The sequence below is a fragment of the Siphateles boraxobius genome, unplaced genomic scaffold (assembly GCF_051911475.1).
Source record: "Siphateles boraxobius isolate OS27281-9 unplaced genomic scaffold, OSU_SipBor_1 5, whole genome shotgun sequence".
Lineage (NCBI taxonomy): Eukaryota > Metazoa > Chordata > Actinopteri > Cypriniformes > Leuciscidae > Siphateles > Siphateles boraxobius.
The window spans coordinates 19,276,350-19,289,094 of record NW_027509141.1 but is presented as its reverse complement, the minus strand read 5'-3'; the positions used below and the strand labels follow the sequence as shown (position 1 = coordinate 19,289,094).

At 37.6% G+C, this 12,745-nt stretch overlaps 1 protein-coding gene across 3 annotated transcripts in view; it reads left to right on the top strand.

Moving 5' to 3' along the window:
• The first annotated feature begins 224 nt into the window (after positions 1–224).
• The window catches only part of lrig1 (leucine-rich repeats and immunoglobulin-like domains 1), a 39,945-nt gene continuing 27,424 nt past the window's right edge, over positions 225–12,745 (top strand). For 2 of the 3 annotated variants that reach the window (XM_077203098.1, XM_077203099.1), the window contains exons 1-3: positions 237–1,356; positions 11,390–11,461; positions 12,437–12,511. In XM_077203098.1, the coding sequence (XP_077059213.1) occupies positions 1,166–1,356; positions 11,390–11,461; positions 12,437–12,511 (338 nt within the window). In that variant the 5' untranslated portion in view covers positions 237–1,165. Of the gene's footprint in view, positions 1,357–11,389; positions 11,462–12,436; positions 12,512–12,745 lie in introns of all 3 variants that reach the window. The other variant, XM_077203097.1, reaches the window with a different exon arrangement.

The window sequence follows — 12,745 nt, the reverse complement described above, 5'->3', positions numbered from 1 at the left end:
TGAACATGGTCCCTTTAAGATGAGATGAGAGTGAAAAGTAGGCGTTGCAGTTTCGCACTCTGGGTGGGAAAGATGGGCGGGGCTAACGCAAGGTGACTGACAGCTGGGCCCTTGCAAGTCCAAAATCGTGGCGCCTGAGCACTCCAAAGCAGCCAATGAGATCCAGAGTTCGGCCGTCAATCATCCTCCAAGCACCAATCGGGAAACAAAATGAGGGAATCTTTATCACTTCTTATGTATCCAACGTGGGACGAAAGAACGTGTAAAAAGAAAGTAAAGTCCGGGAGGAGGAAAACAAGCGGTGGAAGCGTTCAGAAGTGCGGACTGAATTTGTGAATTATCAGAGTTGTCGGACCGTACAGCGAGATCAAGATAAAAACTTCCCAGTTCCTTTAACCGCGAGCAGGACTGCTGGAGAGAGACAGAGTGAACGAACGCGACGCGAGCAGCAAACTCCACAACAGTCGGGCGGATTTACTGGAACGGTTACGCTTCAAACGTGTAACGTTATTATTATTAATTACAGGGATCCAAAATCCTGCATTCGCAGTTCGGAAACTTTATATCAAATCCGGAAAGAAGCGAGAGCCTCAAACTTTTTAAAGAGTGCGGTTTTCCCTGAGGAAAGTTTTTTTTAAAGTGCCGATGATCCCAGATTTTCTTTCAGCACGCTCGTATGGAGTTAATGGACACGATCTACCATGTTTTTACTTTTCATAATAATGAATCACTTTGGATCGAACCATTATAAGAACTTTTGAAACACTATTGCCGATTAAACTCCTCAAATTTGATCCAGTGGATCTCCTTTGCCAAAACAAAGCGCCTGTCTACCTCCTATCCAGACAGTTTTTCAACCTTTTAAGGACAACTGCATTTAGTTTTGGCTTCTGGACAAGTTTCTTCTATTGCCTCGTCGTGATTCACCTTTGATTTACTTGCTTGGTGCAGCAGGGGAGATACAATTTTACTGGGGACCGTTTTCAAGTCCAGGACTGATGCATTGCCCCAAAACAACGCAGTATAATGTGATATTACCGTTGGGTAAACAAACAACTTAATGAAGGCGAATTATTCGAACTCCGAGAAACTCAATAAGCCCGAGCTGTCCGTTTGTGAATGAGAAAGAGATCAGTGGTTAAGCGCTGAGACAACTGGATACAAAATGGCGGCGTGGCTGGGACAGATGGGATCACTTTCATATCATGTGTTTTATTGGCTTTTGACGCTGGAACTGCTAATCAATTATGGCGCACCGTGTCCTCAAAACTGTACGTGTACGCTTGATACGACCGACTGCAGTCGTTTGGACATGACCGATGCCCCTCAAGACTTGCCTAAGAGCACTGTTCATCTGTAAGTACATAAACTGTCCCGTCCGAACGAAATAACTAGTTTAAAATCACATTCTCTTCTTTAAGTTATTTAAGACCCGTGACTGAAGTTGTCCAGGGAAGAAACTGACTCAAAAGTCACAGAATAACAAATGACCATGTTACATACAATTACTTTTAAGTGCTAACGGAGGTTTTTCCTTCGCATTAAAATCATAACAATATCTTAGTTATAAGTAGTCTCCGGTCTGGTTGTGAACTGCCAGGTTATTACTTGCTAGTACTGTCATAAGTTTGGAAACTCTGACAGACAGGTTTGGGAGGCCTGCTGATATGAGTCAAAGTCATGAAGCAACGAACATATTCAGTTGTGCATTTACTGGAAGTAATTATATCCCTTGAAGTCACATTTAAATATTGTTGGGCTAGTGTACAAGAAAAAAGAAATGATAAAGCTTAGAATAATTCAATATCTCTCCATGGCGGTGCTCAGAAGGTTAATGTTTCGGAGAAAACAAGATTGAAATGTACTTTATCTTAAAAGTTTAAAAGTTTAAAATTTCAGTTATCTATATCTCTGAAAGGTGTTACCTTCAGATATACTTTTCATAAACTTAGCAGTTTAGTCATGTGGCATTGATAATGCAATTAAGTGATTTTTCACATTTTATTTGGTCTGGTTTATAAATTATAACTTAATATTATTGTTTTCCTCAAATGACCCTATATTAAGTTTAACTGGTAGATCAGTGGCAGAAGCTATTGTATGGTTATCTGACATAAACCTCCCAGATATATTTTAAAGATCATTTTTTTGAGGATATTATATTTGTTGGAATCATGCAGCAAATGTATAAAGTCTTCAACATTTTTGTACAAACCTGACATCACTTTTAAAGATGTCTTGTTGGGTGTTTGGTTTTAGTGTAATGTATCTCTTCTCTACCGCCTAGACAGTCACTGAGGTTTTATCTGTTTGTATGTTTGAGATCACAATCATATCATTTTCAAAGGGAAATATTTTACTGCCCAGTATTATCTTTAACACCTTTACTGCATGTCTCAACGCTGCAAAATTTCCAATTTCACAAAGGCAGCTCCCTTGTTTTTGTAAGGTTTAAAAGATGGTTGTCACGCAAGTTTAAACACAGAAGCATCAAGTGAAGTCACAAGCTATCTGTTTTGCATTATATATGATCCGATTTGTAAAATTTTAGTCAGGCCTAGTGCGTTAGATACTTCATTGGGCTTTATTTGAAATAAATGGAGACCAATACAACCACAGATAACTTTATGAAGACGAGAAGGCTACCAAGGGTTGTTGGCATAATCGTTCTTTGTCTGATAGGACCATGAAACATTCATTACACAAGATATCAGGCTTTAGATGGGAATGATTGGGCAGGTAGATCTGTTGATGTTCTGCCTCAAGGACTGTCTAACCTATTGCTGAGTAATTTGACCTGGTCTGAGTGAGTGCTTTAGTCCGTGGCCTATACCATTAAAATGCTTAAAGCATTTTCAGTGGAAAGCTAATGTGACATATTTCTCAGCAAAACTGGATGTTCAATGAGAAAATTGGTAAAGATTGGTCTCTATTTGACAGGTGGTTGGCGGGAATACGCTGAAAAATAAGGGTGAGGGTGTGGTGACGTTGGCAAAATAAGAATGTTTTTCACAAATGAATTATCATAAATAACTTGTATTAGGAAAGTATGGTCTCAATTTTGATTTCATGATGATTTTACTGTTGTTTCAGATACCAATTGTGCGACTCCAGTAAACTTCTGATTAGCACAAAGCACCATTCAATAATTAATTCATTTTGTATTACACTGGCAAATTGGTATGTTAAACCATTTGAAATGTGTGAACATTTATCAAACTAGTAGCAGAAGTGATTAAATCGCTTTTGACTGAAAGACAACACCTTTATTTCTGCAGATGATAACTTTTTTTAAATAATCAACTTCTTGACAACAACAGCATTAACCCCAAACAACTGGCTTGTGTTGTTGTTAACCAGTGGCTGCTTTTCTTTCAAAAGCTTTGGGCAACTGTGATCTGTCATAAATGCTGATTATTTATTTTCATTAATCCCTACAACTGTCCCTATTCACATGTCGCTATTCATGTTCAGAGCTTTTGTACGCCTCTCTGGCAATTCACAAGTAGTCAAGGCGCTTGTGACATCAAACCTGTTACCATGCTGCACAAACTCATCCAAGGAGCGTCAAACACCGTTTCCAACATCTTAATGTCCCTTTATCGTCTGCATTCCTGTTGACAGATCCAACAGAAGCTGGATTTTAAAGTTATAGGCTATAGATATTTTTTGGGGTTGTCCATCTGCAATATATCAATCAAGAGTAGAAAAACCTTTGGTTGGAAAAACCCTGAGGACATAGCCTGAGTATAAAATCAAGCCTTAATACCTTCCAGTTGTCCAAATAGTTTCTCCATACTGGCCAATTTTTTTATTTTTTTTATTTAATGGTTCCCCCGTGGCTTGCAGAGGCCTTGATGGCAAATAGGAAGCGGCGAGGAGTTGGCATAACCATCTTGCACACAAGCCTTTGTGGATTTAAGTTAACTTTGAGATATGGGCCTTAAGACTCAATTAAGATAAAGGCTGATGGAGTTACTCAAGGTGGGGCTTAAAGGGATAGTTGACCCAAAATGAAAATTCTGTCATTTACTCACCCTCATGTTGCTCCAAACCTGTCATTCTTTCTTTTGCAGAACACATATTTTGAAGAATGTTGGTAACCAAACAGTTTGAGTGACTATTGACTATTGTATGGACGAAAGAAAGAAAAAACACTACGGTATTTCTCAAGTTATCATCTTTTATGTTCCACAGAAAAAAGTAAGTCTTATATGTTTAAAGCAACATGAGCGTGAGTAAATGATGACAATTTTCATTTTTGTATGAACTATCCTTTTAACCTGAGAGTGGAGGAGACGCTTGAATTAACTGATGAATGTTATGAGTAATCTTACTGGCTTCACAGTCCTCCATTTGCGAATTTGAAAAAGTTGTCTGAATTCCTTGCATTATTTTCCATTAAAAATGTTTCCTGCATCTGAAGTAAAGAATTTCAAAAAAATGAAGCAATTTTTGCACGGACCCTTCAGCATTCAGGATAAATGAGATGCATTTCTAATTAAATAGCTTTTTGATTTTGTCTGTTTATTTAGGTGAGGGAAACGGTTTGGCTCGATATAACAAGCCATACGAGTATTATTTCTCAGAGTAAACTACAACGGCCTTTTGGTGGCCCTCCTGATTGTTTTGAAAGCGGAGGGGGTGGTGGTTGGTTTGTATGTGCAACCTGGGTTGCCACATGTGTGAGTGTAATTTGGCCCCCTCTTTTAGGGTCGGTAAACAGCCCGCCAGATTTTTCTCACCACCCTGAAGTGGGATTTATGTACTGGTCTTTTCTTTATGGTCCCTGTCACCTGTTGTGGAGCCTCTGCGTAAACCTGTACGTGAAGGGTGCGGTGCGTCTTTGGCCAGGCCACAAGAGTTAGTTCAATGTCACGGTCCATTGACGAAACTCCTAGATCTTGACCTACTTCTCCGACCCATTGTTTATTCTTTCAACGTGTGGAAACCAGTCAGAGTATGTCATCAGCAGTCAAACTCGTTTTGATGTTCGTTCATTTCGTTATCTGAGCAGTATGCTTTATTAATCCCTTTGCTGTAGACTTGGGCTGCATTCAAAAACAGCAATGCGCATTCTAGATTTTTGACAGCATAACACAAAACATATGTAAAAGCTGAGCTGGTTTGCTCCAGGTGTGTGCAGTAGCCTGGAGTGGAGTTTGCTTGTGTTATCGGATTGTGAGTTAAAGGAGTGCCTTGCCGTGTTTAGCTTGGCCTGCATGGAACAGAGGTTAACGGCACCTTCCGTTAGCACTGCTCATGAGGAGTTTCCACGAATTCAAGGACTTTTTATCCATTGATTTGTGCCCTGGTCATTTTTGTCTTTTAACATGCTTAAAACACAAGACTAGCCATTTAACGGTGAACTGCAAGTGGGATATCTTCCAAAACCCTGCGTAAGTCCAATTTGGACTAGTTTAGAGGAAGAGTGGTGTTATGTCTCGTTTAGGGGAATGGTAGCCACACTAGAACCAGAATCGAAATTCCAGCAGGATCAAACAAATATTCCAGATTCTCTTTCTGTTGAGACACATTTGAGCACCTCCTTCTCTCCCCTCCTTTGTTTAAGTGTCTAAAGAAGTGATGGATGACTCATCTGTGAATTCTGTACATCTGGTAAGAGTTTGGAGATCTGGAAAAGACATAAAAAAGAGTGAAAGAAAGGGGAGGGGTGAGAGAATTGGAGAGGAACAGGCCTTATGGAGCACCCCCTGCACATTTGGTCTTGAGACTAAATTCACTATTTAACATTCTGTGGAACCGTTACTGACAAACTACCCCTCTAGCCACATACTGCATATATTTGCTTTATGCTATTTGCTGTAGTTTTATGGCATTATACCTTAGTGAGCAGGCATTTAGGTAGATATGTATATTCTGTCGATCCAGGATTTCGCAATTTTTGCGATCATGAGGATTGATGTAGTGTGGGTTTTGTTCCTGATTTCTTTTAACGTTCCCAATGTTTAACTGCCCTGCTGCTGTCTTGTAGTAGTAATAATGATGATGATAATAATAATAATATAATTATATACACCTCATTGTGTCCAAATAGATTAGTCAATATCAGTGTTATTTTAGTATCATTTTAATTTTAGTAATTGTTGCGAAAATTTTGTTCGTTATAATATTAGTTGTTATACATGTATATAATATTTCCCCTTCGGTGCGTTTGAATTTTCCCATACGTATGCAAGTTTGACCCTGCTGGTCATACAGTCTCACAAAATTAAATTTGATATACGCTTTCTAATGTACATGATGCATATACTGCTGATGTTGACCGCTCTGATGTTTCCGTTGAGCTAGTAGTGCAATTACTCCAGCGTTTTCCTTTCTGTTAAGATAATAAACCATATGCTGGGTAAATCTGTAATCTAACGATCACTTGTTCTGTTCACTTTGAAGTTTTCTGGAACAATCTGTCTCAGGCTGGTCTGTAACTATGCAGGACTTATTTACACTCCCTGTCTAAACTCTGGGGTTTCATTAAATGATAGAAAAGAATCAATTGAAACAACTGTGTATATAGTCAAGTGTGAGCCCTCCATTTGAAGATTTGGTTCTGGCTCAGCCCGGGGTAAGAAGAGAACCTTTTCTTACTGGCTCCTGGGCCCAATTTCTGTCACATGTCTTCAAAATGTGTCTGGTTTGTCTTGGATTCAAGCTCCATGTTACTTCGTATTGTTTTGTTTGTTGCTTTTTCCCCCTCATATTTAATTTCTCTCTCTCCCACCGTGTAGCGTTCACTTCCTGATGATCTTTATCTCATCTTCACTCTAGATTTGATACTCTCGCTCCCTTTTCTGTGCTTTGTTTGGACTGTCGGCAAAAGCTCCCGGCTTTGCTATCAGTGGTGTTGCTCAGCTGTAAATGGTCTTTATGGCAGGAAAAAAAGAGAGAGAGAGGAGCACAAGCTGTGCGGCTTTAGAGAAGCAAGTGTCTGTCCGTCTGGTCTCTCGCGCTCTCCTTCGTTCAGTGCCGTGACAGAAGAGTTATTCGTTGACTAGTTTATGGCCCTCTAAAACAGGGTGCATTAAAGGTGCTTCTGTCTTCCAGCTGCATCATAAAGCTCCATCATTTACATCATTTCACACTTCCAAAGACCGAAGTTCACACTTTGCTTATCAGTGATAAAGATAGGCGGATAGATAAAGGTCGCCTCTCTCATGATATGGGCCTTTCAGGGAAAAACTGATATAACAGTCGTTTTTATCATTTACAATAAATGTCAGTTGTTTATTATAAATGACAATTGTTTATTGTTAACTATAACATCGACATTATTTTCTATATCTGAACCAGCATATCAGAACTCGGCTTGGTTTCAATATATGAACAGGTTCTTTTTGTTTACACTCAAATAATGTCATTGAGTGACCAAAATAAAACATAATATTCTGGCCTAAAATCACAAGCTGTACAATTCTGTATATTATTGGTAATGTGTTTTTTTTTTTTCTGTGGTCATTTCCTAAATGACTTTGACCTTTGTTAGGTGTGAATGTTCTCTTACCCTGGTTTCCTGGCATAGGAAGCTGTTGGCCTGCAGGTTTAATGGAAAAGAGAAAAAATAGACATCAGTGCCTGTTAGTTGAAGTTGAATTTACTAGGTTGGAAGTCATTATTGTCTGCATGACTATAAAATGGTTAAATAGCATGCAGAATTGTGTAAGCGCTCTGTTCTGAATCTGAACTGGGTGCATGTTTCTGAGCTGATCTGAGAGCAGTTCGAGGATGATTGGATAATTCCTGAAGATAGCATTATAGAAGATAGATGGCATAAAAGCAAATGCGCTCACCTTCACCTTCAACTTCACTTACTAGTTTCTTAGTGGTCCAACAGTATGTTTCTGGTTTCCTTTAAAGGTCTAGTTGGCCAGCTGGACTCTCTGTGGAAGGGGAGATGTGTTTTAGTTCAGAGTAAAGAGCAATGGGTATGTTGTTCATAGTTTGAATCCTAATAGGCATTAAAACAAACAGGTTATTGCTATAGGTTGTAGATATATTAAGTGATGTTTAATAAGTTGATTTGATATGCTTCTTTTTTTCTTCATTCATTTCTTAGTTTTTCTGGCCTTTCTGACTTACTGTCTAATAAAATAGTGCTAATCACAAATAGATAGCCTAGAAGTTTAATATAGAAATATAATGATAGACTAATATGAAAAGATAGTTATATATATAATATAAAAATTACAGCTGAATTTATAAAGCTTTATCATCATTGATTTTATTTGTCAAAGTTCAATGATCAATTTCATTATTTTATTAAACACTATTTCTTCATGAATTTAAGCTTTTTTCAATATTTTTAAGAAGACTCTATTTTAATCATTAAAGAGCCCATGATACAAAATGACGTTTTGTCTATTTATTCAAACAAGTTGAGCTGGGATCTCAAAAGAATCATTCTTTTATTTATTTTCATGGTTTCCACAAAAATATTAAGCAGCACAACAGTTTTCTTTAGCAAATGTCTTTTTTTTTTTACCAAATGTTTCTTGAGCAGCAAATCAGCATATTAGAATGATTTCTGAAGGATCATGTGACACTGAAGACTGGAGTCATGATGCTGAAAATTCAGGCCATCACAGGAATAAAGTACATTTTATTTAAAAATACATTCATATCATTTTTATTTTTATTTAATGCAGCCTTGGTGAGCATAATAGTCTTTCAAAAACATCAAGACATTTTTACTGATTACAAACTTTCGTATAGATTACCAGACATGGCCTAAGAGCTACAAAATTCACATTTTGGATGTCAGAAGCCACAAAAGACTTAAGTATTTTACATTTAAATCAACCCTCACTGGAAAACTGGAGCATTTTAGTTAAGCCTGCTGTATGGTTACAACGACCATGTGATTTATGCCCCAAAGGTCAAGCCTGAAGGTGTGAAAGTTAGTGTTATCTGATAAGATAAAGCGGTCTAAACAAAGTGGAGTGACTGAGAATTATACAATGTGATTATATTATCACTCTCATTTCCTTTTTGGCTGGTTAGGAACAGGTCAGTTCTCCAAACATGAGGTCCCCATGAAGACTGAGGAGATCTAGTCTAATGAGCTTTTTGTCTTGCTTGGCTGTATAGCAGTAAAACATTTAAATGACTCTAATACTTCCCACCTCTTTATTAGCTCCACCCACTAATGATTGACAGAGCTGTTGACAATTGTGGTGTTTAATCTTGCATTTGTTCTCCATTTCAGCCCATAAAATTCTGTAGTGGAAACTAATATGAACATCAGTAAGTAATCGGCTTGTGAATGACGAGATGGACGGGTTCATTACGCTCATTTTCAGCAATTTGCAGGTTGGAAACGGCTAAAGCAGATTATCAACGGGCGTTCCACAGGGGCGTTCATGGTTTTTCTCGACAGTATTTGTGCCCCCTGGTGAGGCTCTTTTAAGAAAGCCGGCAATTTTTCACTTTGCTTCGGTATAATTAGGTAATTGCCTCATGGTACAGGACTGTAATTTCGTTGTTCACCCCGTCAGATGATTGCCTTCAGGGCAACTCACCCTGTGTTATTATCTCCACACAAACACACACATGAGCCGAACCACAGAAGCATTGTCACAGTTTTTCCTGTTCAGACCAAGAAAAGTACTAGAGTAAATTGCTTTGCTAGTTTGCACAACTTTACCTCTTGAATAGGGACAGATTGAGCTACTTAAAGTGTGATTATTTAATTATGTGTGCATTATTAAAATATATTTTTCCTTTTGTTTATTCTTTCTTCGGTGCACAATGCTAAATTGAAAAGGTGTACAACCATCCTAAATGTTAACTATAGTCGATGTCTGTTCTATCTCAAGTTTGCTTGTGTATGGCTGGGGTTGACAGCTCTGAGTGAGAAACACACTTTAGGTGTAATTCTGCTTCTTTACAACCAGCTAGCTCCACAAATCCTCACTCAGGTTCGACTCAGCAGATGGAAAAACAATCATCCAATTGTTTCTTTACAAGCGCAGATGAGCTGCCGATTAAAACAGCTAGCTAATTCTACTAAGTGGAACTAGATGTGTGCGTCATTCGAGTCTGTTAGTCAGGGAGTTGAAGATAATCAGAAAGTCAATAGTTTGTGTTTGCGGGAACAAACCGCTTTCTAAACGGATTGTACATGTGGACACTTCTTATTACACTTTCTATTGGCCTCTACTTCCAAAAGCCCAGTCACTCAACTTCCATTGTAAGTGCATAACTGTTAATTGTTTAACTTGAATTTAACCTGAAAATTCCTTTAAACAAATATAGTGCAATATTTAACCGGAAATATTTGTATACAAAATATATTAAGCATTTAAGCTAGCTTATTACTTTAAATATTCTTAAAATATAAATAATAAATGAATATTGAGAAGTATTTAACAGTTTGGGGTCAGTACGATGTAAAAAAAAAAGAAAATAAATTAATACTTTTATACTGCAAAGTTGAAGTAAAGACATTTATAATGTTACAAAAGATTTCTATTTGAAATGTATGCTGTTCTCTTGAGGAATCCTAAAAATAAATGATCACAGTTTTCACAACAATAATACTGTTTTCAACATTGATCATAATAAATCGTTCTTTTAATTGTAATAATATTTCACAAAATAATACTTAAAACATTTTATATGATCCAGACATGTTGAGCCTTGGTGTTTGTTTGGGAAATTCCTGTTTGAATCCAACTCACCCGCCTTCCATTCCCGCTTTCTTCGCTAATAATTTGCGGTTCTCTCTCATTCTCTAAAAATAAATAAAAATATACTTTTTTAATACTTTTAAATTTAATACTCTCCTAAGAGTGAATATAAATTAAGTCAAAGAGTCCCTTTTTAAACCATTTACTCCTACTATAAACAATACAAGAATGGTGCAGCCCATCCGAAAGGAAAATCTGAGCAGGCGGTAGCCGAGGAGCGAAGGAAGAAACCACAGAGCTGACAGGAGCTTTATAGATCACAGCGCCATCAATCTCTGACATTTCAGCAGGGAGAGCAGGAGGTCAGCACTCTGCCAAGCCCGATCTGAAGCCCTTGGATGAGTGCTCGCCTGAACCGCGCTGAAATAAAGATGACGTCCCGCTAAAGGAGGCTGTTGATGTTTCTGATTTATGGGCCATAAGTGTCGATATGACACGTTTCAGTGATGAACTGGACTGATAGACTGTGCGGTGTGTTGTTGAAAGCTGCTGCTGGCAAAGTAGATATAGTGAGGCGAGAGATTTAGGGAGCTTGAATGGGTCTGGTCTTGAGAGAAATGCGATCGTTTCCATGTCGCCGCTTTTTACTGAAGGAGTTGCGTCTGTCGACCGTTATGAGCGTGTTTTAAAGTGTTTTAATACATTTCTTTCTCTCTCTCTTCCCCTCCCTCTCTTTGTTCACTCAGAAATCTGAGCCACAACAAGCTGACAGCAGTCGATATGGACATCCTCTCCAATCTGCCCTACCTGAGAGAAGTGTGAGTAGAACAGTCCCATGTCCCCGTCATGTCTCAGAGTCCAAACCTCCTGTAGCTCGGCCCAATGTCAGCTGTAAATCTGTCCCTGCTTAATGAAATCAATTAGCATGCTAGCAACTTTCTCAGAGCTGTAACAGGATATTGTCGGGCTTCACAAACTCTACGGCCAACTTTTGTTTCAAGAACAATGATACATCTTTAAGCATATGATTTATAAGACAACTCTTTGTTTACGAGTGGAGGTGCTGGTTAATTTTACTTGTAAAATATAAACCACCTCTGATCCTGGCTAGAAAACATTCCCACAGCTAAAGCCCCACAGAGAGAGGCAATTGAATGAAGTTCATTAAATAGTGTAATGATGTTAATTACAGCCATTAGCCACAATCGGTCATAAATCATTTTAAAGCGTGCTGTCAGTGCTATTGGATATTTAAGTACTTTAGCTGGTGGCTATTGTCCTGAAAGTGGCGGAGATTGGGAATAAAGAGGTTTGCTATTATAAGCGCCTTCCATCATCACCCGACACCAGCCACTAACCTGCGCTGTAAATATTTAATACATCGAGGGACTGTGTCTGGCCCTCTGCCAGATGGGCCTACTTTCTCTCTCAGTGTGTGGATGGTCACTGTTAGTGTGTATATATACATATATACCATGTTAAAATCATATATTAGGTATATTATTACATTATATTAATGATATAATATTATATTATATCATATTTATTTTATTTATGAATATATTTATATCAAAATATATGAAATACATATTCAAAAAAACACACACATATATATATATATATATATATATATATATATATATATATATATATATATATATATATATATATATATATCAAATATGAGATCATATGAGGTATATTACAAGACATTTTATTTAAAACATTGTAAATAAATTATATTAATAATTATATTATTTAACCTGGATTTTGTCCTGTTTTTTTATTGACAGGAGGCTTGACCACAATGAGCTGACATCCATCCCTTCATTTGGAGACGCAGCAGCGACAGTCGTTACACTGTTCTTGTAAGTAAACATCAATGTGTGATGCGCTATGATGACGCATGCTGCTGAGTTGGCACTTTCTATACACGACACAAATTATTGTTTGCATGGTGTGAGCAGTCATATTTTCTTTAAGGAATATTTAAATTTGAGCAAATCAGGCTTCATTTAAGTAAATCTTTTCCATTTGTTACTTGCTTAATATTTTTGTAGTTATAAAATCAGATTGTGCAAGCCTAAAACTTCCCACCTCTG